The sequence below is a fragment of the Corvus moneduloides genome, chromosome 9, assembly GCF_009650955.1.
Source record: "Corvus moneduloides isolate bCorMon1 chromosome 9, bCorMon1.pri, whole genome shotgun sequence".
NCBI classification, from domain to species: domain Eukaryota; kingdom Metazoa; phylum Chordata; class Aves; order Passeriformes; family Corvidae; genus Corvus; species Corvus moneduloides.
The window spans coordinates 7615234-7633599 of record NC_045484.1 but is presented as its reverse complement, the minus strand read 5'-3'; the positions used below and the strand labels follow the sequence as shown (position 1 = coordinate 7633599).

General features: G+C 54.5%; 1 protein-coding gene across 9 annotated transcripts in view; it reads right to left on the bottom strand.

Annotated features, from left to right (window-relative positions):
* NOS1AP (nitric oxide synthase 1 adaptor protein) overlaps window positions 1–18366 on the bottom strand; it is a 42889-nt gene that overhangs the window by 3549 nt on the left and 20974 nt on the right. For 2 of the 9 annotated variants that reach the window (XM_032118006.1, XM_032118003.1), the window contains 8 exons: window positions 9967–10059; window positions 9515–9588; window positions 8807–8915; window positions 8436–8577; window positions 7064–7203; window positions 6338–6505; window positions 4316–4481; window positions 3623–3772 (listed from right to left, as the gene is read on the bottom strand). In XM_032118006.1, the coding sequence (XP_031973897.1) occupies window positions 3623–3772; window positions 4316–4481; window positions 6338–6505; window positions 7064–7203; window positions 8436–8577; window positions 8807–8915; window positions 9515–9588; window positions 9967–10059 (1042 nt within the window). Of the gene's footprint in view, window positions 1–795; window positions 3773–4315; window positions 4482–6337; window positions 6506–7063; window positions 7204–8435; window positions 8578–8806; window positions 8916–9514; window positions 9589–9966; window positions 10060–18366 lie in introns of those variants that run through there. The other 7 variants (XM_032118007.1, XM_032118005.1, XM_032118009.1 and 4 more) reach the window with 5 other exon arrangements.

Sequence of the window (18366 nt, the reverse complement as noted above, 5' to 3'; positions counted from 1 at the left end):
CCTCCCAGCCCCTGAGAGGGACAGGCTGGCCAGCAGCAGAGCCAGCATCATTGTCCAGGACAAACTCACTGCTACCCAGTGCCAGCCTGTGCTCCAGCATGGCCACCAGTTGTGCTGCCACATCTTCCCCACACCGCGGTTGGTCAAGACCCAGATCCAACACAGCTGCCAGGAGGGCTACAGCTGCAAGGGATTCTACCGCAGGTCCAAAGCCCTGGGGAAGCAGGAGCTCAAGGCACGGGAGGCTGCAGCCCCCATGGTGTCCATGCAGTCCCAGCAGCCAGGCAGCTGCCACGGGAGGGCACTGCTCCATCACTCCTGCCAGCGGCAGAATGAACTGCTTCAGGAGCAGTCAGCCCTGCCTGTGCTCTCCTTTTGCCTACCCAACGCTTCTGTCATCCTTTAAGAGAGGCTCTTCCCTACTTTTCCTTCTCCGGCAGCCAAAAATTCCCCGGGCCCCTGGAAGTGCTGACTAGCATCTCTGCATCTCCGTGGGGAGCTCTGCAGGTGCCAGGAGCCCCCAGGCACCCTCAAGCTGTTGGGTCAACCCTGAGACAAACCTGTGCTGTGCGGTGGCTGAAGGGGAAGACTGAAACCCCTCTACTCACAGCAATATTCTGGGCACCTTGCTCTCATGGGCAGCCTGTGGCTGGCACCACAAGCAGGAGTCTCACAGGAGAGGAGACTTAGGTTGGAGGGGGTCTCTGCAAGGCCAGAGGATGCCACTGCTGGCACCCAGTGTGGAGAGGGAAGGAAGTACAGAGAGAGTCAGTGAGAAGAAAGAGACAACAGAAAGCCTTGAGAAATAGAAAGATTTATTTAGCAAAAGCCAGTTGACTAATGACAACACCCAAGGGTTAAGTGCACTTACATCGACAGATTGGCTTCCCAGATAGATTGAGTCAACAGTTAGTAATACGACAGTTGTAGGAAAAGAAAGGACAAAAAATATAGCTATAAAACCCCTGTCAAGGTCCATAACAAAAGTGAGAGGCTAGAGAGGAGTCTTGGAGGCAGCGCTGACTTAGGAGGGGTCATTTACATGTGTACACCCATGGTGCAGCATGATGCTGGCAGCACCCCCTCGGCCTGTGGGGCACCTGCCACTGTCCCCTGTGGGCAGAGTGGGGGGCAGGAGCCCGAGGCCACAGCTGGTCCTGACAGCCCAGTGCTCACAGGACATGGCCTGAGCTCTGTGTGTGCAGCAGGGATGGACCAGAGCGGTGGCTCAGGAGATGGCTCCCCCCACCTGCTTCCTGAGGCAGCCCAGCCTGGAAGAGACCTCTGGCCGGCTGTTGCTCCTCCCAGGCTCTCCCTGCATCTGCCCTGTGTGTACAGCTGAGCTCCTGCTGTCCCCTCTCCTGAACAATCTGTCTGCCCACATGGAAATCCCTGTCCAAGCCCAACCATCCCTACCCTGTAAGTGCCATGCTGGTGCGTGCTGTCATGCCCACTTCTTCTCCCTAGCTGGAGCAGCCTCCCACCCCTTGCTTTCACCTTCACCTGCTGCAAGCTGGCAGTGGGATGTCGGGTCCCCAGCAGAGGGGCTGGCACACAGCTGTGCCTACAGCTCTGTGGGACAGGGCATATGGAGGTAGTGGTGGCCAGAGGACAGGAGCACCCTCTCCCCCTCTGCCTGCCCTGTGGCTGGTGCAGGAGCTCCCCTGGACATCAGGGCACTGCTGGGGACACTGAAACATGTCCTTCTTTCCTTCCCACTAGCTCCTCAAGCCCATCCAGTCCTGTCTTGTGGGGGAGGGTGCATAGCACAGCTCGTACTGACCCCAGGGTCTCATCCACACATCACTCCTCAGCAGCCCTCAGTCTCAAAGGGACCAGGGCAGAGAGAAGTGATGGACCTTCCTCAGCAGCCAGGCCAAGTCCTGGAGGAGAGCAAGAGCTGGCGTCAGCCAGGGGTTTAGCTGCAGGCAGATTGAGCAGAGACAGAGCTGACAAAGGTGAGAGCAGCAAGGAAGCAACAAAGCAAAGCAGAAGCAGGATAGGAGGGAGGACGGGGAAGAAGACAACTGTGCCAATTCCCCACCTCATCGAGTGCTTTCACATGAAGCAGGGCAGACATCAGGACTCTGGTTCATACCCCTTCAATCATGGCCTCCTAGAGGCTCAGCACCAGGCAGGTGATAAAAGTGTTTGCAGAAAAGAAACAAGCTCTGGATCCCTTGGAGGCCCCCACAGAAGGCTCTAAGCCATGAGCTTCTCGAGGGCTGGTGGGGGATCCCGAGATCTTGGATTCACTTTTCCAGAGGGTGCAAACCAGAGGTGTGATGAAGCACCCCTGCAGACACCAGCAGTTCACTCCCCATTGAGGGCTGAAAGTGTGCTCATCCCTGAAGATGCCAGCCTTGGTCTGGGGCAAAACAACTGCTTGGAAATTGGGAGGGTTTGTCTATAAAGCAAAGCAGGGAGTTTGCGGTGATGGGAAGTGCTTGAAAATGTGACTTCAGAGCACCAAAAAGGCTTTGAAACCTGGCAGCTGTGCCAAGGAGCCAAAGGATCAGATGCTGAGGGGGAGGATGCTCTACAGCTTTGTGCTGCCTGCTCCACACTGAGCTGTGCCTTCCTCTCTGCTCCACCACCTGGGAGAGAAGCAGGCTCTACCCACACGCCCTCCACCTGCCTCGGCAGGGATAAACCCTGTCCTGGAAGTGCCACATCACCCTGCCAGCAACTCCCTGCACACAGCCAGCCTGTGCAACCTCATCTCACCCCTTAAACTCCTTTCCAGGCTCATCCCCACTGTCCATTAATGCCTCACTTCTCACTCACAGACCCACTCTGACAGTGCACCGTCACCAACCCTCACCTAGCATGGCCCTGTACTTGTCCCCCACCCTGCCCACCATGCAGAGAGCCAGACCAGCTGCTCTGTCCTTGCTCACCACCCCGGCGCTGCCCCCTCTATCCCTCTTGTCCCTGCTCACTGCCCTAGACCTGCTCTCCCATCCTCCCAGTAAAACCCTTCCTCTGCTTTACTGCTTCTCCAGCCCCAGAAGGGGCTAATCCAGCAGGAAGTGCCTTGCCTCTGCCTGACCTTTGACACACAGTTTGAAGGGAGATAGGGGCCAGGGGGAGCACAAGGAGCTGTCAGCTCAGTGTCTGCTGCAAAGCAGGGATGCTCAGCACACAAGCCCACGCATGCTGGAGCACAGCACGCCTGGCACACGCCCTCAGCACCGCTCCATCCTCACCTCCACACACTCCCAACTGGGTGCTGGAATCCTCCTGCTCCCTCCTCTGCCCCCCCTCCCTCCGGGCTGTCCTGTCCCTGCCAGGGCCATGGGGCTGCGGCCAGGGTCCTTCCCAGCTCCAGCAGGTCCTGGCTGCTGTGCACCACCTCCTGCTGACCCCTACACCGCGATCTCGTCCTCCAGGCTGTCGCCCAGGTCCTGCCTGGGCTGGACGTGGAGCAGGCGCGGCGGTTCCTCCTGGGACCAGGAGTCGCGCTCCTCGCTCTCGTCCGTGTTGGACTCGTACTCGGAGGCGATGCCCGACTCGCGGAACTTGATGAGCTCCAGGCTGCCCAGTGCTGGCTCTGGGGCAGGCGGCCCCGAGTCCGGCAGAAAGCGGTAGCACTCCAGCTTCACCAGACAGTCGTTCCTACCTATGGGGCTGCCCATGGTGCTGGGGAAAGCCGAGCTGGGGCCCAGCGGCGGCGGGTGGGTGTCCTCGGGCTGCGGGGTGGTCGGGTCGCAGAGGACAGGAAGGACGTTGGAGCGGAAGGTGATCTCCAGCAGACTGTCCTGGGAGCCTGCTGCAAGAGAAGGGCACGGCTAAGAGGCCCAGCTTGCCTGGGCATCCCCTGGCCACCACGGCTGGCTGCACACTGGCCGGAGGAGGACAGTCTGGGGTCACTGTTTTGAGGGGCTTATTCGGTGTCACTAATGCCAGGAGCTGCTGTTGGCCAACAAAGGGCCAGTTCTGCAGGACAAAAAGTTAACTGTCTTCCAGCCCAGCTCCTGCATGGAGCTGATGGCCACATCTGCTGGAGAGGAAGGTCAAGTAGGGGCTCTTGGGCAGGTATGGAGCTGGCCTGGAGCATGCAGCCACTGGGGAAAGCAGACGTATAGCTGATGGAGGTAGGCGACTACCTGTCCATACAGCCCTCCCCAAGCCCCTTCCCATGCTGCATGCAAGCACCCTGCTGCACACACACAAGCCAGGCCAGAAGGGCACAAATATCCCTCTGAACAAAATGACTGGAAATGCATGAAAAATCCCAAGAAAAACACCCACATGCACGTCCCCCACAGCCCTGGCTAGCTGCGAGGGGAGAGGAAGGGGCGGCAGCGCTTACTGGTCGTGTTCCCCGCCAGCTTCAGCTCCAGCTCCTGCACCTGTTTGACCAGGAGTGAGATGTGCTGCAGCAAGTCCTTGTTCTGGAGCAGGAGCTGGTGCACACGAGCCTGGGCCTCCAGCCGTGCCGCTGCTTCTGCTGCCAGCTGGTCCTTCAGCAGGTGGACCTGGGACAGAAGACAGCAGGTGAGCACAGGGAGATGCCGCTCAAGGGTGGAGGGCTTTGACTCCGGCCATCCCTAGTCATCTCCCAGGGCTCACCAGCGTCCTACCCCATGAAGTGATGAAGCAGCCATTCCCTGTGGGTACTGCAGATGTGATGGGGAGAATGTGGGCCGTGTCACACCAGGGCTCAGCACATTGTCCCCTGGCCTCCCTGATGGAAAAGCTCGAGGCCAAGGCGCGCAGCACTGACCGAACTGACAGTTGTGCACATGAGCTGCGGATGTGCGTGGCAAGGGCAGCCCAGGAGGAAGCCAGATGGATGCAGCAGAGGAGACACGCTCGACCGACTGGATGGTGCTGCAGGTGCACGAGGGCGCAGCCGTGCAGCAGAGCTGGCCTTGGAAAAGCTGTCTTTTTGGGCAGGTTTCCCAGAAACAGGGCCCAGCCAGCAGCCCCTGTCGCAAGGAGGGGCTGGAGTACCACAGATGGCAGAGTGCTGCTGAGGGGTGGTGGCTCTGGGGGTGCAAGCTGGCTGCTCAGCCTGGCTCTGGGAAGCAATGCCTGCAGGGAGCCCACAGGCAAGACCACCATTGATTTCAGCACAACTACCTTCCTATATGCAAACATTTATGTCCCCAGCACCGTGCCCCTGAGGGCAGACAGCCAAGAGCTCCTGCCCAGGGCAGCTCTCTGATCCACACTCAAGCAAGGAGAACCTTGGAAATGTACACTGCACAAGGGGATAGCAGTGACCTGGGGGCCACATTGGCTCAGCACCCCTTCCTGGCACCCACCCATGGCTCCTATAACTGCTCCTCTCTCCAGCAAGGACTGGAACCAGGAAAGCACAGATTTACAACTAAACAAAAAAACCCAAAACAAAAATAACCCGAAAACAAAAATATCCCCACCAAACACAAAAGGCTATTTTACCTCGGACTAGAAGCTGACTTCGAGGAAGAAGAGGAAGCTCTCTGTACCTGACAAACTGTGAGCTGCTGCTGCAGCAGCAGGGACCCCAAAGCTGCCCAGCTGGGGGCCACCTGCCCCCACAGATGGGTACCAGGAGGCAGTGCCAGGTATGCTGGCAGGCAGGTGCTGCCCAAACGTGGCCAGCAAAGTGGCCCTGGGCAGAGCTGAGCTGAAGCACAGCAAGCCTGGGAGTGACAGGAGGCCAGGCAAGGACTGGAATTTACAGCCTTCTGTGAAGCCAGACCAAGAGCAAGGGGTGCAATACTTTACACTCTGAGCAGGCACCATGGAGCCTTTTGGATTGTGAGCAACACTATACTTGGACAGACATAAAAGATTCCCCGAGGATGCAGGTCCTTCTTCCAGAGGGGAAAGAAACTTGGCAACCTGTGACCCCAAAAGGCACGTGGGCTCTGGAGGCAGCAGCTCAGCCGGAACTGATCAACAAATACTGATTTACTGATGCGAGCGGAGCAAAGCCCCGGGGCAGCACAGAAAGGCTGCTGGAGCCCATCACATAGGCCAGGAAGAAAGTTGATGAATTGCAGAGAGTTCTGTGAGGGGTCAGGGAACAAGTAAAGCTCAGGTAATGAGTTGGATAAAGCAGCCAGGGCTGCTTAAATGAGAAATAGCTGCATGGAGAGTGAGCTGCCAGCTGCACAGCCCAGGCACACCAGTCACTGGGGCAGGCCACTGGCGAGCACACAGCAGCCAAAGGCCCAAGACACCTGGTGGGAAGCAGACCTAAGCACCTCATGGAGCCCCCTCCCCATGGAGCTGCCTGCCTTCATCACTGCCCCCAGGCAGGATACTCCAGCAGCACCAAGGGGCTCAGTAGTGTGCCCCAGCCCTGCCACTGCCCCTGGGAAAGAATAGAGGGGAGAACCTGCGCCACGGCCACTTGTGTCTGCTGCTGCTGCTGCTGCAGGAGCTGCTGGAGAAGCTGCATCTGGTGGTGGGCAGAGAGGGGTGTTCCCAGGTCGGGCAGCTGGGCAGATGAGGGCAGCAGCATCTTGGGTGACGCTGTCAGGATATCTTCAGGGTGGAGGCAGCTCTGCAAAACACCAATGTCTAAAGTGTGATCCCCTGGCACTCACCTCAGAGAGCCACTGGGCACACACGAGCTTTTGCACAGAGCAGCCCCCCAAAATACCCAGAGAAGAAGCAGCTGCATCAAAAGCTAAAGCATACTTTGCTAACGGTGCTGACAACCTTTGCAAAAAGTACCTTTTCAGTTTCAACAACAACCCAAATAGTTTTGTAGAAAATTCCTGAAAAGGCTGACGCTTCCCATTGGAATTTCCACTGTATCAAGAAGTCTTTTATTTTTGTGTTTTTAGTGGAAAAAAATCCCTATCAGCTCTGCCCCAAACGCTTTCCGTGTGGCTGCACATAGCTGAGCCTCGGCACAGCGCTCTCCAGGAGTGCCCTGGGCCCCGAGCCAAAGGGCAGCCCTGCAGCGGCAGATGGCTTTGATCTGGGAGCTGGGGAATGCTGCACAATCCCTCCCGACCCCCCAGCCCTCGGGATGCACACCAGAGTCACGGGGCTGGGGCCGTGCCACCCCCTGAGAGCAGAGGGCAGGGACCCTGGGCTCGGTGTGGCCACCCACCTCCTTGCCCACGGCATCAAGGTCGGTCACGCCGCGGCTGAAGTCCAGGATGTCAGCTCCGGGCAGTGGCAGCTCCACGGCATCAATGTCGGTCTCCTCAGCCGAAGCGGCCGCTCTCTCCACACCGGAGAGGCGACAGGCTGTGGGAGCAGCGTCAGGGCAGGGCACGGCCTGCCTGCACCTGCAGCTCACTACTGTTCACCCACGGCTGTGAACAGTGCCACAGTCGGTCCCCACCGCCCCCATGCCACCCACCCTCCAGCCCGGGGGAAAGCAGGTACAGAGAAACACGGCTGTGTCTTCCTGCTGCTGCTCAGGAGGAGGCTTGCAGCCAAAAACACACCCAGCCCCAGCACACCAAACCTGGGGAACGGCAGCCAAAAGCCCTGATGTGGGACAAACGGGCCATCAAGAACAGAAAACACAGATAAAGCTGAAGAAAGGTAAACAAGAGATTACGGGAAAGAAAAACAAAAACCAGATGCTCTGGGATCCCCAGGGAGCTGCATATCGTGGCTGGGACATTGTGCAGAGGAAAACCAAACAATGACCGGTCCAGGGCAGCCCAGTGATTAGGTCATCACGACAGCACTGGTCACAGAGGCAAGCAGGAAACCGCAGCTCAGCCCAGGTTGCTCCTGTTGGGATGGGGGGGATCCAGCCCACAGCATGGCATGGCATGGCAGGGCAGGGCAGGCAGTCCACACACAGACAGGCAGCAGGACCTGCCAGTGTCCCACCTGGCAAGGGAAGGGTTTGACTAACCTCTCGTAAAACATCTGCCTCCCCTCCAGCACAGGCACCGGCACCAAGGAGCGGGGCTGCTCCCCGGGACCCTGCAGAGCTCAGGGTGATGGGGCTGGACCAGCAGCCCCCCAGCCAGGCATCCCTGCACCCTCTACCCACAGGGCTGTGAAGAAGTGGGGTCTGCAGCCTGCCTGCAGCCCTGACAGCTTGATGGGAGACCACGAACATGGCTATGTCCATTCAGGGAACTGCAGAGAGCTGGCCCCAGACCCAGGCGTGCCTCAGGACAAGAGCAAGATCTGGGCTTGGGGCCTCTTGTGCCGAAGTAGCGAGGGAATGTTTGCAGTGTGTGCAGCCAAGCACAGAGCAGAGTCCCAGGCACTGCTAATGGGCTCCCAGCAAGGGGGATGTCTGAGAGGATCATGGCTAACACCTAGAGAAGGTTCCTTGCTGGGCAAGACTGCAGCTTGAGCCTGAAGCACAGCAAGCCAGATTGCTGTGCAAATCCATTGCCCAGAGGTGCCAGCCAGCAAGGAGCAGTACGGGAAGACAGTGCCTCTGCAAACCCCATCTGCCAGGCTCCGGGAGCCCCACGCCACCCCACAGCTCCGCCTTTGCGGAATACCTGGGACGTCCAGGTCATCTCCGTTCCTCTCGCTGTCTCCGTCCTCCTGCCCGTCCGCGTTCTGCTGGGTGTGCTGCAGGCTCAGCTTGTGGCACACCTCGAACGCCTGCCCCACCGTCCGCACGATGCGCATGGCTTGGCTCTGCGGCAGGCAAGGACAGGAGAGGAGAGGGGGAATGTAACCTCAGCTGGGCTGCCTCTGCACGGTGACCCCCCAGCCTGGCACAGCTCTCAGGGGTCTCTGTGCTGCCACAGGGTCTCAGATCACCAGGGTGCCCCGGCTGCCAGCTCCAGTGCATTGCCATGGAGTCCTGCCCCAGCTGCTCCACTGAGAGCACACCAGGATGAGATCTGCATCCCGACATCTTTACCTTCTTCTTGGACTTGAAGACGTTGCACCTGAAGACGTTGCTAGACCCATCCCTGGCAATGTAGCTGAAGATCTTTAGGTCCTGGGAGTCATGAGATACATAGAATATCCTGCAAGGACAGAATGGAAGGGACGATATAAGCATACACATTACCCACATGCCCAGGAGACGGCCAAGGCCACAACCAATGCTTCCCGTGGCACGGGGTGCTGGCACATGCCCAACCTCTGCAGCACATCCCTGCTAAAGCCCATCAGAAATTTTTTTGGCAGTGGTTTTACCTCAGTTGGGAAAATCTGCCTGCTGATTCAGCAGCAGCAAACATTTTGCAAAGGCAGCATTGGATTTCTCTGCTCAGCCCCCAGGGACAGAACCAGTGGCCCAGGAGCCCTCTGGGGATGGAGAAAAGCAAACCTCACCCCCGGCCTGCTCACAGAGCTGGCCACCTTGCCCAGTGCCTGCCACCCCCTCCCCAGCACAGCTGAGGGCCTCTCTCACTCCAATTTGGCCTCCCTGGGACAGACACCCCCTGCTATTGGCTTTTGGGAACAAGACGGAAGAGGAGAGCCAGGGACTTTGGAAAGCACCATGAGCTGCCCTCCACAGGATGGTGGCAGCTCTCCGGTCCCCAGCACAGTGCTGGTGTGGTGTGGGTAAGTGGCATGGCAGAGCCACACAAGTCTCCGTTCCCTCACCCAGCAGCCTCACCTGTAGATGGGATCGTGCATGACGAGCATTTTGTTCTCATCCCAGGCCCATTCTTTTTTCTGCAATGAAAGAAGCTGAAAATGAGTACGTCAGATGCTGTCCTTGAGAACAAGGACAGGGCAGAGACAGTCCAGGGACAGACTTGGGAAGCTCTTGTCACAGCTCTGCTGCTGCTCCCCTGAAACCCTTTGCCAAGGGTCAGGTCCTGTTGGGGACCAGTCACATCCCACATCACCTCCCACAGGACTCCCTGGGCCCCTTCTACACTGCTCCAGGACTGGCTCAGCCACCCTGCAGGAACATGACTCACATGAGGTTGACCCCAGTCCATCGCTCCCTCTCCCAGCCCACCAGATTTTCCCAGAAATTCAAGGATGCTGCAGGTCCCTGCACCAGGAGGGGAGGGGTTCTGCTGCTGAGGCACTGCTGCTCCAGTGGCCAGTGCTGCCTACCTTCTTCTTCTTCTTCAGAATGACCTTCACGCCATCCACCGACACGATGAGATTCACTTTCTTCTTCTTGATATTCTTGGCTTTGAACTCATACTGCAGGAGATGGAAGAAAACACCTGAATTAGCCTTCCTGGGCCAGCACAGCCCCAGGGAGGGCTGAAGAGGCTCCAATAGGAAGTGGCAAGAGGGACAGGGACAGGTTTTCCTGATCCCACATGCCCACATCAACCTAGCATCCATGCTAGGACAGGACAAGGGGTCTTTCTGCCCTGCAGTGTCCCCGAGCCCAGCATCTGGAGGAGCACACATCGAAGCAATCCAGCCCCTGGATGTGGATAGCACTTTGCCCAGTTCAGAGTGCTGCTGGGAATGGTAGCTTGTGCATTTGTTCTGCCCCTCTGAAGGGCTGTGCCTCCCCGCAGAGGGACCACCACCCCCCCAGCCCGGCCAGCCCCCAGGGATCTGCAGCCTGGCTGCATTTGCCCCGCTGGCTTGTGGCCATTGCTGAGCTCTGAAAAGTGAAATGGCATTTTGAGTTGGGTATTTTTGGGCTCAGTATAAAACTGAAGATGATTGCTGAGGACTCTGTGAACCTCTCCAGGGGAGATAGGATAATGCAATTACCCACTTCAATTAGAAGTCACTGGACAGGAAAAAATCCCAACAGGAATTTCCAAAGATCAGTGACTAAACACAAAGCTCTGGTCTGGCCTGGGGAGAGAATGAGATTCCCCCCAAATCCACCCACTCTGGCATTTAGAGTCTTACAAGCGGGGAGAAGGCTGGCAGAGGAATAGCTAAATAAGCCATTTGGGCTGATCCTGCTGTGGGACTTTCGAGGAGTCCCATAACTGGTTTGCCACAGGTGCAGCCACATCAGGCACCCGATGTGCTGGTCCCACTTGCAAGGAGCTGTGCACAGCCATGGGGACAGACCCTCTGTGCCCAGAAAAAGACCTGCATCCTGCACCTCGCCTGCCTGAAGAAGAGGGATTTGATTTATCCTCTCATTATTTCAGCAGTGTCTCTGCAGAGGGAGCAGTGCCCTGCCTCCGGCCCGCGCCAGCTCCGCTGTGACATTTCCAGCACCGCGTGATCTATTAACTCTGGCAGCCAGAGCCAGCAGGCAGGAAAAGCTGCTGGCCCTGACCTGTGATCAAATGATAAGAGACCTGAAAGCACAATTCCTCAAAGCCATTTTAAAGTCGCCGAAGGGGATGGGAGATTCAGAAGGCTTGGAAAAGAGTGCGGGGAACACAGCTCTGCCCTCCCCCGAGCACAGAGCAGGCAAGCCCATCCACACTGGGGCTGAAGCCATGGTGATGGGGTGCAGAAAGCAGAGCTCAGGCTCCCACCATGGCTTTGGTCAGCCTCAAAGCCCCCAGCACATCCCCAACATGCTGCTTGCATGGCTTATTCCTCATGGAGAAGGGTCTCACCAGAGTCCTTCACCACAGAACCCACCAGTGTGGGTTTCCAAGGCCCAAACCCATCGTTATCAGCAGAGATGAAACTGCATTCAAGAGCCCATTCTTTGTGTCTTGTCAGGACACTAGACCGGTGCCTGGTACCTAACACTGAAGAAATGTCTTGATTTGGCCCTAAAAAGGTGAGCCTGACTACACCTTGGAGTAATTAACCCAGTCCTTTCTGAGGCTCTGCATGTAATCCAGGAGCTGCAGGCTGAGCTCCATGCTCTCTGCAGCATCCAGGGTGACTGCGTGGCACCTTGGGTGCTGCTGCCTGATTTATTGGTCCTAACGATCACTGATTATACACATCCAGTTGCATTTCCGAGCTCCTGGTGCTGTGGGGTTTCTATTCCAGGCTACCCCAAGTGCTAACTAATGTGGTCTTGGAAGAGTGAAAAATATCTCACGGTGAGACAGACTATTTTTAGCCTTGTTTTTTGGGAGAGTAACAGCCCCAGGACAGCAATGCAGACAGGCCAGGAGGTTTCAGCAAAGATGCTACCCAGCCCTGGCACATTTCAGGGACAGAATCACACAGAGCTCCTCGGGGAGGCTTCCACAATCCCTGGCTGCAGGCAAAGGATTCTGCCCAGGCTCGCCCTGAGCCTGGCAGGGGGGAATGCTGTGGGAAGAGCTGCTGTGCCTCTGCCACGCTGAAGCCAAAGCCCCCTGGTGCTGATGGGTCATGGCAAAACTCCAGCAAAAGCCAACGGAAGCAAAGAAGTCAAATTCTCGGAAGGACCGAGCAGACAGATTTGTTAAGCCCTTCCATAAATCCAGGCCTTTATCCTGACACCGACTGGAGAGCCAAGCTCCTTTGCAAGCCTGAGCCATGTGCTCAGAGAGCTGTTGCCCGTCCCACCCCACCCAGGGCTCATTAGAGCAATCAGTCCAACCAGCCCAGCGGCTCTCCGGGACACGCTTCCCATGCTCCGAAGCGCAGCTCCAGCCAATAAAACACTAATGAACTGGCGCCCACTGGGCCTCTAATGAAACACTAACCGTCATTTAATAACAAATTAGCAAGGAAGAGGATTCAATAAGACAGCAATTCAGCCGCGCTGCCTCTCACATCCCGGGGCCGTGCAGGGAAAGCATCCCGGGTCCCACAGGCTAGGAGATGCCATTGCTGATTTTGAGGGGCTGCCTAATTTGGTCTAAGGGAGTGTCAGCTTTGTGCAGTTCCTCTAAGTGAGATCTGAGCCACAGAGACTGTAAGGGATGAAACCAAAACCCTTTACTTAATGGGGCCATGGAAGAACATCTCTGTACAACTGATCAGGACCTCCCTGGCTTGGAGTTATTCTTGATGACAACTCTGCCCAGGCACAGAGATCTGCTGTGTCTGCCCATGTTCGTCAACATTCCTCTTTCTGCTGCAAAACAAAGAGAGAAAGCTTAAGAGGGTTGCAAAGCATTAGGATTTTAGCTTTTCCTGCTGCTGGGAAGAGAGCAGAGGTGATGATGGCAGGGTTGGAAATGCTACCGCAGGGGCGCTGAGATGGTCTGCACAGCCACAGCCGCAGCTGCTGTATCCACAACAAGTGGCTGACCCACAGGAAAAGAAAACCCACGTTTCCAGAGACACTGGGCCACTGCCACCCAATCCTTGCTGGGAATATATCCTGCATTTTCCAAAGATGCGCAATAGGAGTGTCTCTGTATGCTGGGTGACAGCAATTTACCCCACACTCGCTGGGCACTGCATTGTCATTTGGTGACTGCTTCAGGAGAAAAAACACATTTCACACATGATAAGCTCAGCTACCCATGGCTCCAGTTGGAGAGCTGAATCCTAGCCTACAGCTTAATAAAGAACTGATACAGAAATAATTATCCAGCTTGAAATCAAGAAAGGAAAGAGGATTTGCACAGCATTCCCATGATCCCCTTTGGTTTCACATCATGTAGCATTTCACTGTACTACTTATAACCAATTAAAAGCCGTAACAGAAGCGCTTTCTTAGCCTTCTACCCATTTTGCTCATCTTGGGCATGTTTCTGGATCTTTAAATATCTGTAATAATACTGCAGGCTTGGGTTAATTATATTAATTCTTGTTTATAGCAATGTGAAAATGCCAGAAGAAAGAGAAGAACTAATTTCAGAGAAATACACAGAGAAAGGACACAGCAAAATTATCCATTCCTGGACTTGCACAGCTCCACAGTTGGTCTCCAACTGAAGCTATAAGAGCTGCATTAAAATTTTTGACCAAAGACTGAAAATGGACATCTGAGATACATCAGTTGAAAAGCCCCACGACTATTCAAGAAGAAAGGCAAAGGTGGTCTCAGTAACGCAAAAGAAATATAAGATCACTCATAAAATCCAACCAGCTAAGTGAATAGACTGTCCTTTAATTTTACCCTGCCCACAAAAAAACATACTTATCTTTTCAAATGGAAAAGAAACATCCACTCCATCAGAGCACAGGAGCCTTACTGTCGACCTCGGGTTAGTGGGAGTCTATTTTCAACATCTGTCTTTTGTGCAGAGTTCAGTATTTAAAGAACTTTGGAAGGAAAAGAAGCCAGCTGGTGTATGCATCATTGCGCAACACATTCCTACTGGCAGAGTATTAAAATTGCCCTTTCTGGAGAACGGAGTAACATATGTTGCTTAATAGAGAGCGCATGTAACCTTGTCAGCTTGGAGTAAAATTATGTATGAATCCAAGAGAGATGGGTAAGTGTGAAAAGCAGGGAAAACTCAGCATCCCTAGAAAGATGGTATCCATCTCTGTCGGCATGTTTCCGCACAGCAGAAGTGTGAGGAAACTTGTAACCACGCGCTGCACACAAGGTCAGGCAGATCAGACACTGAGGAGGAGAGATGATGTCTTTCTAGATCCATCATCCCCCCCACATTCACAAGCATCTGAAAAATGTTAACCTGAATAAAAATGCCCTCATTTCATTCCAGCCCATCTAAACTGCCTCAGGTACAGATTTAAGTCTGCCCACTAGCACTGTCCATAAGTAAGGGAAAGTACCAGGAATGCTTTATGGTCACATTGTGCCAGCAGAATACAAATAAAGAGAATATTTTTTAAAGGAAGTTGCTCTAAATGCATCGAGCTGCCCCTGTCCCCTTCCACCCTCTATCCCCCTCCTCAAAAAAAAAAAAAAAAAATTTAAAAAGGGAAAAAAGGTTACAAGCTTGTACCTTGTATTGGGGAAAGAGCAGTGCTCTGAGAATTCAATTAACAAGGAAAAAGCAATTCCTACAGAACTCACTGCTGCTCTGCTAGCTTGGGAGGCAGGAGATGAAAATCTGCAGTAAGAAAAAGCGTAGAAGAGGATGTAGTTTTTGCCAGCAAGCTGTATTTCTACGTGTTTATCCAGAAAGGACATGAAACTGTGAGCAAAGCTGGGTGCCCCAGAGCCACCTGTGTTGAATGCAGAGGGGTGGCTGGGCAGGACCCTGCTGGGAGCACCCTCAGCTCTGAGCTGCTCTGCCCGTGGCGATGCCCCCGCAGCTCCCACGGCAGCTCCTCCTCGCAGCTGGCTGCCACAGCAGCTCATAAAATACCTCCAGAGTTAGACTTTAACCCCAGGTCAGCCCGGGCTAATGACAGACGTGCCAGATCAGCGCCAGCTTTCCCAGCACTTGGGGGGAGGAGCACTGCAGTGCTCTTGATGAAGAATTAACTTATTACAAAATGACAGCCGGGATTGAGTTCAATCGGCACAGGCTCCACGGCGCCAGAATTAACAACTGGGGGGAAGCACATACCTCACAATTCCTACTGCTGAAAACATGGGGAATGGCAGCAAACCCCAGAAATGTCCAGGAGCTTCCCAGGAGGGAAGGCTGAGAAACCTTGCTGGGATCCTAATAGCTGTAATTGGGAGGAATAGCAAACACAGGGCACGAGGATTTTGCTTTACTGAACCACACAAAGAAATGGCACCAACCCCAGTGCCCTGGAATGACTCAGAAGCCACCTGCGGGCTGTGGGGGAACAGGAACCTGTGAGGGAAAGGCCCTTTTTTCCCTGCCAGGTGTGCCAAGCCACCCTGGGGATGGGCATGGAGAGCAGGAGGAGCAGGAAGGCAGCACTGGCTTCCTGCTAGCCCTTTGTGGGGTAACCAACACCGAGAGCTCAGTGCCGGGGTTCTGCCAAAGCACCAGGAGCAGACTGCAGCCAGAACACCCCATGCCTTCTTTTTTCTTCCTGGTTAATTGGAGGAAAAGTGTACCTTTGAGCCTGAAAGGAAAGAGCACTGGAGAGAAGGGAATGATTTAAAATACAGCTTTGGCCCAGTAGCAAACAGATAGAACCTGGCCAGAAGCAGCCTTGCAGTTCAGAAGAGTCTGCAACCATCCAAGCCATGATATTGTGTGGTGTCCAGCAGACAGCTGGGCAGGGAGCAGAGGCAGCACTGCCTCTCCCCACAGTCAGAAGGGTAGGGCAGCAGAGAGCCAGGCTCCTGCCAGCAGGGTCCCCAGCTATGGAGCAGCCATCACTCCCTTCTGCTGAAGGCTGCTGCCCCCAAAACAGAAAGGCACCTGCCAGCCTACCCTGCTCCATGTCTCCTCCGGCCCTACTGGGGCAGCAGCAGCAGATGTTAGGGGATGAAGTGGCTGGAAAGCAGGGCACCTCCCAGGAGGGCAGACAGCTTCATCTGAAAGGCATTTCTGAACAAGGCTTCAGAATATCTGACAGTCCACTGCTCTGGGCTGCACTTTATGCCCTCAGGGGAATCAGGCTTGCTGGAGGGGAGCACACTGAAATACCTGCTTAGCCTACTAATGTGATCAGCAATAAATGGACTAAAACCCATTTTTAAAAGGCTGCTTTAAGCCACCCTACCGAAGTGCTGTGCTGCTGCCTGTGGCTGAGGACTCCCCATACCCTTCACTGGGGCCATGGGATCCCACTGCACCCCAGTTCCTCTGTGCATCTGTAAATCTGGCCATTACCATGCCAATGCTCCACACATGAGCAGGACACTTGCCATGGGATGCCAGCAGCACCTTCCTGCTCCCTCCAGGAACTGGGATACAAAAAGACAAGAAAAGCAGGAAAATTTGGGGATCTCCTCGGTGTGGTGATTTTGCTTGGGCTCCCCGCTCCTGCCACCAAAACCGAGGACAAAACCAGCCTGCGGCACTCACACTTGCAGCAGGGATGGATCCCATTGTGCGACACAGAAACATGGAGATATCTGAGGCCAGGATGAAGGCTCCCACCAGCTCCATCAGCAGACTGCCAGCATGGCATGGCCAAAGATGCCAGACACCTCTGCCATCCTGACAGTTTGGGTTTAAACTACTCACCAGCATTAAATTTGCCCTGTCCTCCTGCCTACACCCCGTGGCTGGTGGTTTTAGCATGAACTGGACTTAAATTTAAAGGCACAGTAATTTGGAAGAGACGAGGAATAATGAAGTACTGGATGCTTGTTCTTGGGCTTAATGATGATGCTTTTTAAAACTCTTCCACAGTTCCTTGGAGTTTGCATTTGCACATATGGGAAATGTGGCTCTGAGGTACATGTGTTTGTCTGAAATAGATATGATTTTGGTTTGCACTGACAAGGTCAGTGCCTATTTTCCCATCCAACTTCAGTTTTAATTTTGGTAACCGTCTGTGATGGTTGTGAGTACCAATGGGTATAAATGGGAATCAGGCTAAAATTACCCATGTTGTGAGAGCAGCAGAGCAAAGTTAAGGTTGCTGCTTCAAAACCATCCCAGGATTGCAGCATACCCATCTATCACACAAAATATGTTTTCCAATAACATTGACTACTTCACAATAAATGCCTTCTGCTCGGTTTGCTATTTCCTCCCAGAGAGCTGCCTCCATCCGCTTCCTCCAACCTCCCCTCACTACCTCCGAGTTTCACAAGTTGAGGTGGCAAACTGGGACACACTCACGAGCCATCTGCAGCAGAAGCAGTTTCACAGGAAACTCAGAGAAATCAGAACTGGTAAGAATTAAATCAGTATCAGTCACAGGGTTAAATGGAGAAAGTTAACAGGCAACAGCTTATGCTAACCCCCTCTTTTGAAGACTTCCATTTGCAAGATGATTTATCTCCCTTACAAGAAATCCTCAGGCATTTCATACCTCTCTGTGTTGTTGTTTTTTTTTTTTTTAACACCTTTAAATCAGAGGTTCAAAGGAGGCCTGAGACACATCAGCAGCTTGCTGTGTGCCCATGAGGGATGCAGCAGCACTGTGCCATGAGGGATGCAGGTGCTGGAGCAGCAGCATGCTTCCCGGCTACACCCCTCAGTTCTACCAGCATCTCACCAAAGCCATCAAGGTCCTCGTGCAAGTGTTACTGTTCACTCCACGAGGCCTTCACTAATACCAAGCTTATGAAAGAAAGCTGGGGATCCCATCCCACCCCAGCCATATAATTTCTCCTCCAGACCGGGCACATGCAGTGAGTACGGTGCTTATGGGCTGGGAAAAGTGGCACTTCTCAGCCAGGCATGAAGGTCAGTGGACACCATGCAACACGCTATCCCCCAGCCTTGAAAACATCTCCAAACTCCTTTCAGAAAGCCAAGGAAGTGATAACAGCATGAACTGGACCCGTGTGGGAGGTGGCAAGCTCCCCCCTGCCTTCACATGCTGCCATCGCCGATGACCAAGCCAGGGTGCGAATGAACCGGTGCGTGGGTGCATGTGGGATACTGGTCAAACTGGTTATAAAAATAACAGCCGGGCTTGGAGCTGCTTCCTTCAGCTAAGGAAAACAAGGACGGGCTCTGTGTGCATCTGCAGGCACCGCTCTCGCACTGCTTTTCACAGTCCGGGAGGGAGAACACCAGAAATGAGCTGTACATGTTTTAATATTTACCACCTGTTGCTAGAATAAGCAGAAGTGCATTCCTTGGAAAGCCCACATCTGACTGGAATTTGTGGTATTTTTAATTAGACATGCATTGGTTTGACCTACGCAGG